We start from the raw sequence: 18123 nt of genomic DNA, 5'->3' as shown, positions 1-18123 counted from the left end.
TGGCCTAGCCTACCCTCAGCAAAACGCAAATATTTTCAGTAATAGTGATTTTAGACGGTAGATTCACTCAGAAACAAAGGCAAATTAATTCGCACCAGCAGATAGCAGCACCATATAGAGTCTGATTAAAAACTTTCATGGCAATTGAAGAACTTTTACCACTGTACAATGGAGTCCAAAAAAAGCACTTGGCACAAATGTAAAACTGCCCAGTGCAAGGCCAAGAATTCAATCAGTATTTTCAATCATATTATCAGATTCTACATAAATTGACTGACAATATCACTACTCAGTTTTTAACTAATCTCTTAATCCGAAATTTCTATCATCATTTAATAATTATGCAAAATTCTTCTTTCAGAATGCTATTTATTTTAATTTTTAATGCTGCAACTGTTCCAAAATAATCTTGTAGTAAAGAAAAAATGCAAATAAGAAGTGGAAGACCAATTTCACCCACATTATTCAATTATTTGAATATAAAAAGAATAAGATCACGATTTAACAAATTAAAATAATCTTTCATGAACTCTTTCATGAATAACATATTAAACAAAAATAAAAGTTATAAATCAGTGGTAATGGCTTATTCTGGAATATATGACCTCTGCGCATCATCAGTACCTGACTTGGTACAGTATAGTTACTACTTGGATACAGAGTTAGATTTATTAATGTAACGATAAGAACAATATATATTATAATAAACTTCTCTGCACATATCAGACGCTTGTTACCATGAACTAACACTACTTAACAATGTGCTGAGCACTTATCACAGAGTCTGTTGTGCTGTGATTGGCTAGTTGAGTCACGTGTAGCCCTACTGTTGCGCCCTCGCGTATCGCGTGAATGCTGCGCATTTCTGGCCATGGTGAAAAGTAGTGTATTGTAAAAGAAGAAAATAATGCTTTAGATAGAACCAGCATGAGGTAGAACCGTGGGTAAAGTTCAAAAATCGATACACACGTAACATATCCTTAGGCCTATTATAAAAGAGAAAAACTATTTTGGAATAAAACATAACTGTTGCGGATCCCATGCCAAACGAACACAAACAACGGGGAAATGTTCACACCTTTATTCACGCACATACACTGACATGGACATGGTGAAACTAAAATAACAAAACAATGAAATATAAACACCAAACTGATAATATAAAAATACACAAATATAATATAAACTGAATACAAATATAAAAAGAAATAATGAATTAATTATAAGAAACGGGAAATGTTGTGCATATTATAAATTTGGCTAGACAAAACGACCTATGCTTTTACATATACATTGTGCAAATAGTTAACAATATACGTACAGAGAAATGTGGCTTTTCCCGTCCGATGGTAATCCACAGATTTTGCCGAAGTAACTACACAAAATCTTGATACTTGGCGACCTGAGCCTTCTGCTCGTCAAATACAAACGTGGCTGCGCCCAGAACTACTGCTGACCGTATATGTACTGACCAAATCATTTGCATAACAAAACAAAGATGACTAGTAATACGACCGTAATCGCAACTTGTTGTCGTAAGCGACAACAATAACATTTATAACAAAAGGGAACACTTGGCCTAGTTTTTTGTCTACAAACAGCAGCACTTCTTTTAATGCAAGCGATTTTGCTACCTTGTTATTATATAAGAGATATATACTCCAGTGATTCCAAAGCCCTGTCGCCCACAGGCGCAAATTTTCCTGTCTAGTTCACCTGTGCCATGGGCGGAGCATATGAGCGAATTTAGGTGGATGACATAGGTACTTTTACTGTCTTTTGGATTTTCTCAACTTTATTTTGGTAACCGGACAGGGATACTGCCCAACCAAGAACCATATGGCAATTTTCAGTCTTACTTAGTGGAAGCATATAAAGATTTTTCTGAGTATTTTTGACCGATTTCTGAAAACCGTGTGAACCTTCTTGGACCCATAACTAGGAACCTGGACATATTGGAGAGCAATGGTATTCTCTGGTCTGTACAGGGGTTGGGTCGTGCTTGGAATATCTATTCCATTATTCGTGCTCTCTGCGGGGATTGAAACATCTTTGGGGACAATGATCTTGTGCTTTCAGGATGAAGATTTCCCGGCGGCGTCTCTTGCAGAGATAGGTTAGAATCTTCTTGAAATCGTGTGTACCTAAAGACTGCCTTTCATACATATTCAAACATGATGTATGCTTTTCTAAAGATAATATCACAACCAGTTTCTTACATAGCTGAAATAAAATCAACATGCCAGAAAATAACGAATATTATTCTCTCGATCAGCCAAAAAAGTTTTAAAACTGCACTTTCTCCCAATTTCTTGTCGTAAATTTGACCTATTTATACATCCCTATATTTTGTAATGAAATGAAATAAAGAAACGAATGGAAATAAAGAACGAAACCCTGTAGTATTTCTTTTGAAAATGCTATTTGAAATTGTATGCAGGCATCTGTTCGGGTTAGATTGCAATAATTTGACATATCTACTCGCTTCATTCGTATTTTCAACCTAATACAAACTGGCACAGCAACATGTGGAAGTTAACATCTTACGAGGGTTGATTGATAAGTAGTGAGCCTCGTGTGGAAGGCGTTAAGCAGGGATATCCCTTTTCAGCCCTTCTATTCCCTGACTATTTAAAGGTGTGTAGCCGAAGTTTGGTGTCATTTGGTTAGTTTATGTCGACGAGGTAGCACTCTCAAATAAGCAAGGCAAGTGACTTTTGCAAAATGCCCCTGCTCACAAGTCTGTCATTGCCATGGCTGCAATCAACGAGTGTGGCTTTGAACTGATAGAACCTCCACCTTATTCGCCTGATCTTGCTCCCTCTGACTATTATCTATTTCCCAAATTGAAAAAGGCCATTTCAGGTACTCACTTTGTGGCAGATGATGACGTCATACGTGAAGTGGAGGGGTTTCTGAACGGCCAAGAGAAGGGCTTCTATAAAAGTGGCATAGAGGCTCTCAAAACTCGCTGGCAAAAGTGTATAGATACTCAAGGAGACTATGTTGAAAAATAAAGAAAAATACTTATAAAATGTGTACCCCTTCTATATGAGGCTCACTACTTATCAATCAACCCTCGTACAACATTTAACTTTGTCATTTTCTTTATCATTGTTGAAGTTGGTAAAGTTGATTTCGGTACGAAAAAAATAGTGAAGCCCTTTACTGTTTATAATTTTGAAACTTCGTCGTAAAGCTTTGCTCATCTTCAACATGACATCTCTACAGATTTTATTTTACAAATTCTAAGCCACGTGTTTGTAAAATTCACTGTCATATGTCATACTACAGAAACCGGTTCTACCTGAAAGTACATGAACTTTACTCATAAGAATCCGCTCATTTCAAGGTTTAATTGCTATATGTGTATATTCTGATAATTTGCGCTAGAGGAAGAAATCACAGAATTCTGTGAATATTGTAGCATTTGCGATACTATAGAGCTCGTCATTGTACTATTGTCTTAAGTCGAAACGTAGCTAACTTCAAACACTGGACGGTAGCTCAACAGTCATTAGTAATCAGTGTATACATCTAGTTGAGCCAAAATTCACATAGACATTATTATTATCATTATTATTATTGTTATTATTATCATTATAGAATAAAGTAATCAAATAGTTAAAGTGCAAAAGAAAATGAATAAATGAATGAATATTAAGAAATGTATAAACAAATATCAATACAAATAAAATGTGATATACCCCAGTATAAGTCAAATATACCGTGTATGTTCTTTCTTACTACTTTCTTTTCAGCCAAAACACATGACCGACCTTGGATATAAAGAATCAGAAGCAGAATACGTCATAACATGCATATCCCGCAAGAAAATGCAGTAGTATCGAAGTAGCAAAGAAGCAGTAACGCAGTAGTGGTGTGGAGCATATTTGCAGTAGAAATGCAGTATAGCCTACTGCAATTCTACTTCAAAAATTACATAGGGTTGTACAGAGGAGGAGCATAAATGCAGTAGATTAGCAGCATGATAGAAGCATGTTTCAAATATGCTAATTAGCTCCCACATCGAAGCAGATTTGAAGCATGTTTGCAGTATGATTGTAGTAGTCTATACTGCGCTGGAGTATCTACTTCGTTTTCGTGCAGTCCTAGGAATCATGGGCATGGTTGGACAATTGTTTTTCTCCTGGGTCGGAGACCATCTGAAAGGGAAGTTACTGATGGTGAACTTGGTGGCAGCAGCTTTGCTCGCAATTAATAATATCATGGCGGCATATTCGACATCATTAACTGGTGCGTTTATATACAGTGCCGGCAAGTATTCTTGTATTTTAAAACGAGCTTTATGAACGGGTTGGTCCACCACGTTCTTTTCTTTCTTATCTTTGTGGGTTGTGTCACTTTATCTGTAATAATTTAATACTTTATTTATCGAAATGTTAATTTGGAAACAAACAGTAATTCATATTAATGTATGTATGTATACACAGCAGGGTTTTGTTCAAATTATTACTACTGTTAATAAAATTTCAAAATTAAGAAGAAATTTTAATAGGGTTCTAGCTGGTAAAGTTTTTATCAATGTCTTTTGGATTTTACAGTATGATTTGAAAATCTGTTACCTTAATTTCATTATGATTCTAGGACAATTCCCCCCGGACAATCCCCCCGGTCGCTCTCTCTCCCCCCCCCCCCCCCCCCCCCCAAGAAAGATATATTTATATACAAATGTAAATTATTGTTAAGTTCAAAACATTTCATCAAATTTGTTAATGTTTTTAGTGTGATAGTACAACTTCATCATTAAACAAATTACTTTATAACAAATTCATTTTCGTTGAGTAAAAGTACAGAAATCTAACCACCTATCCTCCAGGTAAAGGTGGGGAAAACAAATGAGCAGGTAAACTGATATTCTAAGAATATTTTCACTGTGCAGTAATGGGTAGTGGGTATGTAGGTAGTAGTCAAGCAATAAAAAGTGACAGATAGTCAAAGGGATACCTAGATAAGCGGGAATCTGTTTACCCCACCTCTCCCGAGAGATGCACCTTGATTCAAGGCTTACTAAATCAAGGAGGGAGTAACGAAGCAATTAAAGGTAACAGATAATTCATCAAGGGGTTACCTGAGAGTGAGATCATCTATTTACCCCACCTTTACCTGGAGATTTGTTTTGATCAGATTTAAAATAATTTGTTAAATGAAATTAGCATTCTCTATCCTCGAGTTGCATCATCACACGAAGAAATATTAATAAAATGGATGAAAAGATTTTAACATTATACTCTTTCCTTTATATTTGTATATAAATATATATTTGGGGGGTGGGTGGGGGGTGGAAGGAATTATCCTATGGGGGATTTTCCTGTTACCTTATCTATCAAATATCGAAACAATGTTTAGTCTCAGGTTTGGCTTTTGGTCCATATAATGCCGGCTACTATGCTGTCGTCAACGAAATCATGGACGGAGAGAACGTAGATGCGTTATTCCTTACTATCCGGTTCAGTACAGGCGTTGGAGCCACTACAGGGCCGTATTTGGCAGGTAGTTTAAGGCCGTCCTGGGCCTGTATCTGAATACAACTTAATCCGTTTGCTCACTTCTACATGTACTTCCGTCCTTTGCAACATACCATGTATCCTTTACACTATTTGTACGTTGCAGAGTCTCATTAACGGTAAAACATCCTTTCATACCGAACTCGCGCAGGCTGTACATGATGTCTGTTGTAATTATAAGATATACTGTATATATATATACACGTGTTTATATATGCAGGCTGGTATTTCCAGCAATATTATTATTATTATTGTTATTATTATTATTATTAATTTTTCATATGTGCTACATGTTGTCAGGGTGCGTTATAAGAGCTGTCTCACTTTTAATCAAACGAATTTCCAGTTTTCCTATTCTATTCAATTTGATTTCCAAATGTTTATAATAAGGATGTTTTACGCTACTACATGTAGAGTGTGTCAATATTGAAAAAAAGTGTAATTAATATATTATTTACTGTGGTCCCTGACAATGTACATCGTTTGTTTTTGCAAGTGTGTTTTTATTGAACACCCTATTATACTTCAGGTTATATTCGTGACGTCACAGGAAGTTACTTCGCAGTGTTTCTGTCTATTGCGTCATGCTTCGGTGTGTTCGTCCTAGCATCGGGTGCTATTATATTCATCAACAAATGGAGGAACTTGCGAAGTTTAGAAGTTATGAGGAACAGTATCAATCCTGAGTAAATACTACACAATCAAACGCATTATTATTGTCTTGGTATTCGGACTGAGGCAATCAAAAAAAAAAAAAAAAAAGAACGATGACAGAAATGAACATGCAGACAACCGCTACAGTTTTACATAAATATGAACAGTAATTTGATAGAAATTTAAAAGAGAGTGTCTTGTAATAGAGGAACATATTTCATTAAAAAAAACCAACAAGTACGAATACAAACTTGAAATTAACATTGAGGGATGTGAACAACATAAAACCGTCACTTAAGTTTCAAAATATTCATGCGATTTAGTACAGTTCAAGTATATTATTTCACCCAGAACAGCATATTTATTTAGCTAGGGGCTTACAGAAACATAAACTTTGGGTAATGTATACGAAGTGCAGGTTATGCCTGTTGTATCGAGCTGAATTGGATTGCGCTATATATGCTTATCCATAGCAATTACGGTGGATCTTCCATTATGCTAAAGGGGGTTACTATAATTCTTAAGGCATATGGGTAACACTGACCGCCTTTGTCTCGTTCTTTTAGTCATACAGTTTAATGGGAGTGGGAGGGAGGGGGGGAGGGAGGAGTTAACCCATAAGGCGCACTTGGCCAACTTCCTTTCTCCTTCGATCCACCATCAGCAACGTTATTTCTACTGAGAGCAATGAACGGTGATTTTCACAGCGTCTTGGTGTTTGGCCTTCTTCGTCAATTGATGATCATAATCTATAGTCTTCCCATCATGTTTGGATTTCACATCGACCTCTAAGTGTTGCTGCTATTTTCATGACATCCACATTGTTTTTATTCAATTTCAGCAAACACCTTTAGTGCAGAAAAGAAAACCAAATATATGCCAACATTTGGATTACACAAAAAGAAGTAGTACAATGGAGGGACTTCCTTGTTAATTTTTTAAAAAAATAAGTTGTGTCTCAGCGTTCGATCGAAAAAATGCATTTTGTTCCCAGAGCAGGAAATGAAATGTGTGTGTTTTCTACGAGATACCTATAAATAGGCCGTTCCATATTTATAAATGTCTTGTCTTCGACTTTTTTTCCCGGTTTATTGTGTGATATTGCGTGGATACTATTTCATTCTATAGACGTTTCGCTTTTTCAATTAAAATGCATTCCTTTTCTTTTAGCACAAAATCGACAGTAGATCAAAATTCAACTGGATTGCAGACTTAAGTAAAAATATAAAGCAGTTTTGTGGCATTGCCGTCATAAGTAGCGTGACGCTGAGGCTTGCTACTCGTTTTTTTTTGCAACCAACTACACCAATGATACTAAAATGTCTGCGTTGCAAATGAGAAAGACAGACTAGAGAAATACTTTGTGAAATAATACGTGAACCAGAAAAAATGAAACTGCATATGAAATATTACGTTTTACTAATTTCACTCTGCCTTGCATTTTATCCGGATCACGGAGTCGCGGTGACAGATGCAACATACTGGCGAAAACCTGGTGTTAGACTGGTGAACGGCGTTGGTGGCGGTAAACAGCACATAGTACATACTGTAGGGGGTTGCACTCTCCTCTGCCTTGGCCTCACGCCTGCCTCCTGTAGATCTGTTAACTACCATAGCGGGAGCAAGACGTGTGAAGTGAACGACAAGGCTGACGGCGATTTTGATGGTGTAAGTTTCGTTGCGGACGATGCCTGGGACTATCTATATTCTGAAGTGGGTAAGTCAAATTGCTTAATACGTGGTTGTTTTATTTATAGTGGGCACCGCATAATTCGGGCACCTGGATATGCTTGGGGAAGGTGTACATTTGGGTCGAGTAATACTCATGAATTAGTTTTATTTTTTTAGCGTTTTGCAATTGCTTTGGGCAATTAACGAGAATTTCATTGATAAGGTGACGAATTATGCGGAGTTAACTGTACTGTACGTTTATAATTCAATTAAAAAAATCGCTACCGCTCGTTATGAATGTTTGGAAACATGTCAAAATTTGGAAGTCTTTATATCTCCACGCATTTTCAATGCATATTACGTTTCAGTAGGCTTACTTTTGCAAATAAGAGTGTGTACATTAAGCAGCTGCGTTCGTTTTTGTATTATTATCATTTTCGATTTTATCATTTTTAATTTGGGGGCAGAGGGTGGGACCTGGAAACAAAGCTTTCATTTTGACAGCTATTTCCAAAAAAAAAAAAAAAAAAAACACTTTTTGCAGCCCCACTAGCTTCATGTTCAGCATGGCAACAGATTAGCAGCACGAGCAGCATGTATCCAGTTGATCCAGATGGCACCGGGGCTGTGAGAACTTTCAGTGTGTATTGTAATATGTCCACGTCTCCAGCCACGGCGATTTTCCACCACGATCAGGAGTCAAGGACGCATGTTGACGGCTATAAAGACGCTCAGTCCTACTCCACTGCACTGTCATATGGACGTGAGTATAGTCTCTGTTATATCGGTGTGGCGGAAATGGTACCTTGCCAGAAGTTGAAAATTGGCTCAGATGTGGACAATTTTTTTTCTTTTGTTTGTTGTTGTTTGAAGTGTTGTAAGGTGCACTTGAACGCTTTAATCAAGACAAAGAAAAATGCGTACGAGAAGGTTTCTGTTCTAGCAAATCTGATATATTTATCTGATATATATATATATATATATATATATATATATATATATATATAGTCTGTATGGAGCAAATTACCAAGTATTTGGATAAACATGTAAATGAGACAAGGGTCCGATGCATATATATCGGTATAGGATACAATGAACATAACTTTTTTCAGTAAGCATGGAGCAAATGGCTGCGTATGTGGACAGAGAAGGAATCAGTTGTACCCAGTACATGAAATACGAATGTAAGGGCTCCGTCATCTTGAAAAGTGGTACTATCTACAGTGCATGGTATGACCGCCGTGGACAACAGGTGTCATTTTGGGCTGGAGGAGATCCCAGCGGCGCCATGGGCAACTGCGCATGCTCACGAGATGGAACTTGTGAAGATGCAGACATGAGTGAGTTCATTTATCATATTGTAATATTGGGACTGTACGTGTTAGAGGCTTTTTTTACAGTAAGAAATAAATTTAGTAAAACCGAGTTGAAGTTCATAAAGTACATTTCATTAATTGAAAAATTGCACGTTTCGGTTTTTGAGAAAACACCACTATACGTGTATGATACCTTGAAGCATGGACCTAAATAGAGAAGGACAAGTAACGCGGCATCTTCCTTTGAAGCTATGTGCGTTCGGGTAAACATTCGCCTATTGTCTCACATAATCTGTTTTGATAGCTCCACGGGCGTCTGAACAGCTTATTATCAAGGTAGCGCGCGCTGTGCTTCAGTGCATTTCTATTGTTTCTCTGCATTGATAACGCAAATTCTCGCAGCCCCTCGTGGTTGCTATGATACAGCATTGCCGCCATTTTGCAGTTGCGAGCACACAGGTTTCCGTCAACACGTGGAAATTTATTGAGGGGTTTTCGGCATTTTCCCCGTTACCTCATAAAAACGGGGTGTGAAGTTTGTCTTCAATACCTGCTGTCTTTTTCTGCCCGTGAGGTAGTCTCTGACAGGACAGAAATACGCACCCAACGACCGGAAATCTCATTCCTACATGTACCAGTAGCTGTGACACCCCGGAAGATCAATCAAATTTACACAAGAACTGACTGCTGGTGAATCAGACAAATTAAAAATGGACCTTTTTAGCATGTTTGTGAAATTATATATTACCATTAGGGGCCACTCATTTCGCAGACAGCTTAAAGAAAAGTACCAAGAATCTGTGTCTGCATCTACGAAAGAAAAAGGATTGAGAAAGTCTCTCAAAAGGAAGAGTAGAATTACAGCTTGAATTATTACCTAGATTTTCAACAAACAGACAGTATGATCTTGTGCATTTATAACATTTGGGTTTTTTCACTTAGCAATTAAGATCTTAATTAGAAATTTCATCTAGGTTTACATTAATTTTAATTAGTTATTTAAAAGTCAGATTTGTTGTATTAGTTTGGTAGAAAATAATACACCAGGTACCAAAATATGGCTTTCTGTTTTCAGTAACTGAAAAGCAGTCATAATTCAAGAACTTACTATAAGTATTCATAATATTTGGTTTTTCAGTCAGCAACTATCTTTCATTTATATTTCGTTTTATTTTTCATTAAAAGTTACCCGTTTACAATATAAGATTAATTTCACCAATACTGATCTTATGGTTATAAAAAATGCATATATTTGACATAAAAAATCTTCTTTTTATTTCTTTTCACTTCCTTTTTTTTTACACAACTTAATATATTATAATAATAAAAGATTTGACAAATAAGACGCATATCACTGCAAGACGGTCAAAGTCAAATGTGAGTATGAATTTTATCAGGATCAGATTTTTTAAACCTGTAGTTAGTGTATTCTGAGGTAATTGAATATGCAATTTCAATCAAGCAAGAAAAAAACTGTCTAAACATATAATCCATGTTTTTTACATTTCATTTTTTTTTTTTCATTATAAGATAGCAAATATAAAACAACTTGAGTACATTCCAATATTTATTATTAAAAAAGTAAACATTAAAAATGCTTGTTACAAAGCTAGTGATGCTGAATATACAATACATGTGCAGTTTTCTTGTCTTGTCTCTTTTTGTGAAAGTCATGTTGGAGTTCTTTCCTATTTGTAGCACGAGTAGTATTAACTTATTTATAAAAGGTATAAACTAATTTCTTATTGACCTATGTGAATTATTGTCTAAATGTTTAATTAGTGCGTCTCCTCTTGGGCAATGGTGCATTGTCCAATTTTAACTTTCCGGCATCTTGTGGAGAGAATCTGGAAGAGAATAAGAATGTTTTTATCACAAACTACTATAAATGACAATTGCCTTTTTTACTTCTACTTGGACATTTGAGCCACAGGTAAGCCTTATCAAATGCATCTCAAGATTCTACCTGTCAGGTAGATTTTCCCTCTAGTTAAATTTACTTCCCTTGTAAGGCATGGATTTTCTAGATCATTATCAGCCAGGTAACTACACCGTCAGGCCCTTTGATGATTTGATAAAGCCAGCTAGGTGTTATCCAAAGGCATGTCTCAGGATTATTTCAAAGATTTCAAGCACCTGATAACAAGATAATGCAATGTAGCAAGGCAATTTCAGAGGTGAGACTCTTATCAAAAATGTGATCAAGATCTACTTTTATGACCATTACCCAAGTAAATATAATCATGCACTTTGCATGTGTACATGTCCACATATACACTTTCACTATAAGACCAATGAGGGTGTTTGTCAGTCGTCTTTATTCTGTTTAGGGAATCCAATTTAAAAATGAAAAACTATTAATTATCATTCTCAAACTGGAGCAGACTTTAGCCGGTCATGTGAATATACATATATACTTCAGAGTAGTGTTAATGTCAACTTTGATAAAAGGATATTAAAAGGCCCACAGGTACGTTTTTGTATGTCGCAATTGCATGGGTGGTGCCATATTGCAATGGTAGCCCATATTAAGAGTTAAAAAAATAATAATTATCATTCTCAGACTGGAGCTGACTGGAGCCGGTAATGTGTAAATATATATATACTTTAAAGCAGTGTTAATGTCAACATTGATAAAAGGATATTAAAAGGATCACAGGTGCGTTTTTGTGTGTCACAATTGCATGTGTGGTGTCATGTTGCAACGAGAGCCCATATTTAGAGTTAGAAAAATAATAATTATCATTCTCAGACCGGAGCTGACTGTAGCCGGTAATGTGTAAATATATATATACTTCAGAGCAGTGTTAATGTCAACTTTGATAAAACGATATTAAAAGGATCACAGGTGCGTTTTTGTGTGTCACAATTGCATGTGTGGTGTCATGTTGCAACGAGAGCCCATATTAACAGTTAAAAATATTAATTATCATTCAATAATTCGGGCTCACTTAAGCAAGTAACATAAACCTATACATATAGTACACAGCGGTGTTGATGCCACCTTTATCTAAACCGTAGGTAAAAAAATACCAGACCTAAAACGATGTCGGCGAGTCGAATAAATCGGAGAGGAATTGCGTCATTTTAATTCAAAACACGATTTGAGGTTAAATTATTGCCGCATCTAAGGCTAATCCTTTACATAGAGGTAAAATTTCGAGACTAGAAATATTTTTCTATCGGATCATAGCTAAAGACAAGTATTCGACACTGCAGTTGTACAATTTTAAACACTCATTTTACGGCAACAAACACGATTGCCTTCACCATATTGGGCATTTTGAATTCCTCCATGAACAAACATACCTTATTCTCATCTAGCATCCAAAATAGCAAAAGAAATTGTACTTACATTTTATCTCTATAAGTGTCTTGACTCATCCACCCGAACGTTTTCCTCGCGTTATCACCAGCTACCTGTCCAAATGACACAAAAAGTCATCAACAGCCGCGATATGCTCGCTACCTGTACGGGAGGTCACGTGATCCGAACGCACATCGTTTCGCGAAGAGCTCGCGCTAAGCCGATTATCCTTTGATCTTTCTCCGCGTTACTTGTCCTTCTCTAGTTAGGTCCAAGCTTGAAGTAAAGTTACAGTGCTTAACAAAATCTATGATTATTTTTGTATTACTTCTGGATATATTATGTTGAGTTCAATGTTACACACACACCGTTGTTATTTTTATCATCATATGTCCATTTAATTACTGCAGACTTTTGGAATGCATACATGTATCAGAAGACCTGCCTTCATATTTTGGTTGAAAGTATTGTGGCGGGTCGCCGCCTCTGCCGTGGCCAAATGTGTGATTATGGGTCTGTTTATAACAGAGGTGTTTATATAAAACCCCATTAAAGAAATCTCTGCATTGGATACTGCCACTTACCTAGAAATAAACCAAAAAAAGTGCCACGTGTGACATCTCGAGAATTTAAGTACAGTCAAATAATTGTCTTTCAGACTGCAACTGCGACATAGATGACAACGAGTGGCGATCAGACGATGGCGTTATCACCGAGTCCAGTTACTTACCGATAACCAGGGTCACGTTTGGGGACACGGGTGGATCCGAAGAAGGCTACCACACCATCGGTCCTCTGGTCTGTGAAGGATAATTGGAATATAGCCTAACAGTAAAGACAGAGAGCCACTGAGTTGTATGATTTTGTGTTGAAGATTTTATATGTGTTATTTAAGTTGATATTTGGTTAAAGTTATTCTAAAACATCATGTTTAGACATACAGTTGTAAGCGTAATTTCCTTTATGTCATAAGCGGTGTTTTCATAAGACACGCCCCTCTAATATTGTATATATGTTTAGACTGATGCTTCGCGGTTCTGGATAAAAAAAGTCTAAGGAGGGTTTACTCATACTGGTCATCTCTCTTCTGTTGGCTCTTCATTGTCATGTTTATACAGCTCTTTTTGGAAACCAGTCGATCGATGACAAAAGTTCGCCAAATGGCACTTTTTTTCGGAGTCACAAATCATCTAGCTGGGCGCCTTAATTATGTATACATTTAACTATCCTAGCTAACCCAATTTGTGCGAATAAAATAAACGTTGTGTAAATAATGTATAGACTATATTTAAGTCAGCGATTTTTGTCACACTTTTACAGGGTATATAGGCACTTTGTCTATACAATTTATATATTCTGATAGCTGCATCTGTCAGTTGGCGCTCTGGCAGTCCAACACGTTGTTTTGCCTGAGATTGCAATACCATCTTTAAATATACTGATATGAGTGGTTTTAACTGATGCCTGTTTATTTGCCAGCTTTACTGTCTGGTTATTATTCCGCTTGTATTAAATACATATATAAAGAGCATATGTGTTTGCAAGTTATATCCAGGGCAACGTTGGTTAAAACTGTTTATTGACACCGACTCGTTTCTCAATCAACAAGGTTTTACTTGAAAAGAAGTTCGTCTCTACCACGTCATGTATACAAAACCATACCAATGCTGTTCCAGATATAAACCTGTGTGTTTCTACTTTTCGTTTTCATTTCATTATATAAAAGAAAAGCATGATAAGGAGGTTGATTTATAGAAAATATTCCCTGCCGCTTTGTGCACTCTAAGGGTGTATTCCCAGAGATTTAGATCGATCCAATGATTAAGATTTAGATCGACCTAACTCCCTGGGGGTTCACGCAAAATTGCAGTCCGCCGAGCGCGCACCATAGTTAATTACCCCCTTACAGCTTTCAGTAGGCGGGACAGACGCTTAAGCCCGCTAAGCTGACAGTAATCTAATGAGGCTCCCCACAGGGATAGATCGATCTAAAATCTATGGAAATGGGGTCTAAGTTGCCACTTAACCATTTAGATCTTTTTTTTTTTTCAATGTAGATTAGGTCAAACAAAAAAGGTTATTGTCTTCCAGTTCAACACATCTTATTATTTCACTTTAACGGATTTGCCAATGTATCGGGATATATAGTAGTCAAATTTTTTAAATAAAAAAAAAAAAAAAAAAAAAAAAACAAGGCTTGTCAAGTTCTAAATTAGATCGGAGTCAAATTCGTCAGCTTCAATTTCGCCATCCTTGTTTTCATCCATGGCATCAAACTTCACTTCAAAGATATGAATCCATCACTAAAAAAATATAATTAGATTTGACCACATTTAAGGAATTGCATAAATTGGCGAGATTATTTACTGAAGAAAAATTGCCATTACGGTTATATTCCATCGGTGTTAAATTCGTACAGGTTAATTTCAATTCGCAGTAAAAATCATTTATAAATATTTTAGGTTAAAATCAAATGTATTAAAACCTTCCTACATTTACATATATTACCCATATTTTATGAGAAATATGTCCCGTATCGGCCTTTATTAGTGACGGTCACTATATTTTTTCAAACTACACGCTATAAAGAAAAAATCTCACCCGCCTACGAATACATCGTTTGCGTCAGCACCCGTAAGAGGTCTTGAAAGTTCCCTTTTTCTGTCATTACAAACGCAACGCCCGGTTAGATACCTGACAATATATATATATATATATATATATATATATATATATATATATATATATATATATTAAAAATGAAAACGTTTTTCCTGTACGAGTAATATTATATATAATAAAAGAAAAAGAAGAACAGCAACTTTCTTGCCCCGACCGGTTTCTTTCTTTCTTCAGGCACCTGTCCACTAATTAAAGAGGGGAGCCATATAACATTTAAAAATGGACTTACATTCAGAATCAAACACCCATTCACCTGCACCAGCTCAAATTTAATCTATGTATTAACTTGCAGTGGATGCGGTGAGAACTATATAGGACAAACTGGAGACACTCTCCGACATAGAATGACCGTTCACAGACAACAAATAAGACAACCTAAATATCAGTGCACGTCTGTGAGTGGGCACATTAGGGAATGCTCTATGAACAAAAACAAGGATTTTACGGTATTCCCATTTTATAAATTCACCAGGGAAACAACCCAAACAGAAAGGGAAATAAAAGAAAATCTATTCATTAATAAGTATAAACCTACATTGAATAGATAAAAGCATTGGTAAAAGTAACAATTAAACACTCATTGTTAAAGACGTCACATTTAAGCCTTTATGACATCACCTAGTAACAAATAAACAAAACCCCCTGAAGAAAGAAAGAAACCGGTCGGGGCAAGAAAGTTGCTGTTCTTCTTTTTCTTTTATTATATATATATATATATATATATATATATATATATTTGATGACCCTGTGATGTAATCAAAATATGATGGTAGTTCCATATATATATCGACACTATATATATCGATAATCAATTTTAATTTAAAAATCGTTGGGTTACTGCGAATAGAAAGCGACTACAGACTGATTTTAAGTTTCTTCATGACAAGTTTAATATCAACGCTTAAGGGTACATACTTAGGAAAGCAAACTGCATAGAAATTCAATAAGATTTTCAAAAGCAATGGCAGGACTGCACACGTGGATCTACGGTAGCTCAGGAAAATAACGATATGTGCATCAACATTTCAATGAAATAGCCTTTCTTTTTTGGACTCTGAGCATAAATAAAAGTTATTAAGGCTGCACAGTTGACATCAAGATATCCACTGTCAGTCAAATCAGTAGATTTGCGTTCCATGCGAAAACGGAGTACGTTTACTTGATGCAACAGCACCATTGAATGGACACACTAATAATGGACAGGGCTATCAAATTAATAATGCCGCTTCACTTCAGCTTTTGTCACCATCTGCCTGCGCCATCGAAACGCGAGCAATTTTCCCATGCGTTAGTGAGATATGATAGAGTGTGATATGTATTCGCAAGAGATACGGATAACGTACCAAAGTCCTGGAATGGAGCACAACGGAAATGCAATAAAACATTTTTCATGTTCAGGTAAAAATAAATATATAAATAAATAAATAAATAAATAAAACAAAAACTTACACAGTCGTTGGGATACAGCTTTCTTTGCACCCTCCCTGGCATGCGCAGCCAAATATATTGCACTTCCCTTTGCCACAGTAATTGAATACAGGCACCTGGAGAGGGCAAATAAAACGTAAAGCCTAGTTTTGTGCGTTGGTAATTTTTTTTAAAACTAACATTCATAGGTGTAACATTATTCCAGAAAAATGGCCGTTTGATATAATGACTTCAAAAAGAGAGTGCATAAATCTATATTTCATGTTAAATAGTACAAATTTTTCATCAGCGTTTTCTCATAGCATTTTTGTCTATCGCACATTCCATACATGTGCCCACTGTTTGATGATTGGGTATTAATCTTTTACTTAACCGCCTTCATCATGTCACTACCTCCATTGCCATGGAAATACGTTATTAAGACAATTATTTTTCTCCGTTTAGTTAAATGAGGTCTACTTTTATGAATGATTAAACCTACATGTCATTGATAAAAATAATAATAATTATAATAATAATAATAATATGTATCTATTTGCAACTTAAAAAAGTTGGATTTTACAATTAAAAAAAACAACAAATAGTGGTGAGATGCACATTATTAAAATATACTTTTAAATGCTAAAAAATGAGTCAAAAAGTGCATGACAAAGAGTCAAGCAGTGCAACTGATGTAAAGTAACAATACATGTATCTACAATAAAACATTACCCAACTGCAGTCCGCACAATATCCTCTACCAGTCGCGTGACAACACTCGGCTTGGATGTCTGCTATCATCAGGTTTATCAAGAAGACGGTAGCAACAAAGTTTGCAAATACCGCAGCCATCTTTTTCAGCGCAAAAAAAAAAAAAAAAAAAAAAAGAAGATAAAACACAGCACGTTATCTTCTCGATATAACTCAAAAATCGAATTTTAATTCTACTAAAAAATTAAAACGCCTTGGATTGTTCTACCTGGAAAACATTGAAGGAAAACAACGTCGATCTATAACAATGAAACGATTTTGTTCACACAAAGGATTGGCAAACATTCTAAGTACATTGCATGTTTACAGTATTGCCTCTTTTGTTAAAATATGTGGATGGATTAGTCTTAATGTATTTGTCTCAACATTATTCCTTGGAGGTGTGAATGCTGCTGCGTCAACTATATGAAAGTCCAACGGCAAAATGTTACCGGTGCCAAAAAAAAAAAAAAAAAAAAAAAAAAAAAAAATATATATATATATATATATATATATATATATATATATATATATATATATATATATATATATATATATATAACCCTATAGGTCTGCACATAACTATCAGCATGATTTTATGACTTCCAGTAATACATCAAAAGAGATACCGTGAATAACATGCTGATGTCAAAAGCAATGCTATGTTCCAACCAGCATCGATAAAAAGCACAACGCGCTCGAAATACAATCTTCTCTAAAAAGTAAGATTTATGTTGTGAAGCTGAGTGGATGACCCGTTTTCACCCATTCACCTTGAAAATGGTTAACTGGGTAATTTAATTTAGAC

At 35.8% G+C, this 18123-nt stretch overlaps 2 protein-coding genes and 2 long non-coding RNA genes across 4 annotated transcripts; 2 read left to right on the top strand and 2 right to left on the bottom strand.

The window, feature by feature from the left end:
• Nucleotides 1-5335: 5335 nt before the first annotated feature.
• On the top strand, nucleotides 5336-6293 carry LOC147759634 (uncharacterized). Its single transcript, XR_015331533.1, has 2 exons — nucleotides 5336-5514; nucleotides 6058-6293. It is a non-coding gene; the product is annotated as an uncharacterized LOC147759634 (long non-coding RNA).
• Nucleotides 6294-6454: 161 nt separating this feature from the next.
• LOC106157115 (contactin-associated protein-like 2) lies at nucleotides 6455-14005 on the top strand. Its single transcript, XM_013532618.2, has 4 exons — nucleotides 6455-7899; nucleotides 8398-8616; nucleotides 8966-9193; nucleotides 13135-14005. Exons 1-4 carry the CDS (start codon nucleotides 7572-7574, stop codon nucleotides 13287-13289), a joined length of 930 nt encoding a protein of 309 aa, XP_013388072.2. The 5' UTR covers nucleotides 6455-7571; the 3' UTR covers nucleotides 13290-14005.
• LOC147759633 (uncharacterized) lies at nucleotides 10719-12760 on the bottom strand. The gene is made up of 2 exons (XR_015331495.1): nucleotides 12525-12760; nucleotides 10719-11016 (listed from the first exon to the last, which is right to left on the bottom strand). It is a non-coding gene; the product is annotated as an uncharacterized LOC147759633 (long non-coding RNA).
• Nucleotides 14006-14156: 151 nt separating the features above from the next.
• LOC106157098 (uncharacterized) lies at nucleotides 14157-17442 on the bottom strand. The gene is made up of 4 exons (XM_013532606.2): nucleotides 17298-17442; nucleotides 16608-16702; nucleotides 15078-15170; nucleotides 14157-14779 (listed from the first exon to the last, which is right to left on the bottom strand). The coding sequence occupies exons 1-4, from the start codon at nucleotides 17415-17417 to the stop codon at nucleotides 14755-14757; spliced, it is 333 nt and encodes a 110-aa protein (XP_013388060.2). The 5' UTR covers nucleotides 17418-17442; the 3' UTR covers nucleotides 14157-14754.
• Between the last annotated feature and the right edge of the window lie 681 nt (nucleotides 17443-18123).

This window comes from Lingula anatina, chromosome 10, assembly GCF_051362555.1.
Source record: "Lingula anatina isolate TDL-2025a chromosome 10, LinAna3.0, whole genome shotgun sequence".
In the NCBI taxonomy this organism is placed as follows: domain Eukaryota; kingdom Metazoa; phylum Brachiopoda; class Lingulata; order Lingulida; family Lingulidae; genus Lingula; species Lingula anatina.
The sequence above is the reverse complement of the archived record's forward strand: the minus strand, read 5'-3'. Positions and strand labels throughout refer to the sequence as shown.

What these genes read in the sequence shown, in the direction of transcription:
- LOC106157115 (XM_013532618.2), top strand. Translation starts at nt 7,572, where the DNA reads ATGAAACTGCATATGAAATATTACGTTTTACTAATTTCACTCTGCCTT. An exon ending in CTATCTATATTCTGAAGTGG is followed by an intron (nt 7,900 to 8,397) that starts GTAAGTCAAATT and finishes CACTTTTTGCAG; the next exon opens with CCCCACTAGCTTCATGTTCA. An exon ending in TTGTGAAGATGCAGACATGA is followed by an intron (nt 9,194 to 13,134) that starts GTGAGTTCATTT and finishes ATTGTCTTTCAG; the next exon opens with ACTGCAACTGCGACATAGAT.
- LOC106157098 (XM_013532606.2), bottom strand. Translation starts at nt 17,417, where the DNA reads ATGGCTGCGGTATTTGCAAACTTTGTTGCTACCGTCTTCTTGATAAAC. An exon ending in ATTGTGCGGACTGCAGTTGG is followed by an intron (nt 16,703 to 17,297) that starts GTAATGTTTTAT and finishes TGCCCTCTCCAG; the next exon opens with GTGCCTGTATTCAATTACTG. An exon ending in AACGATGTATTCGTAGGCGG is followed by an intron (nt 14,780 to 15,077) that starts GTGAGATTTTTT and finishes ATATTTTTTTAG; the next exon opens with TGATGGATTCATATCTTTGA.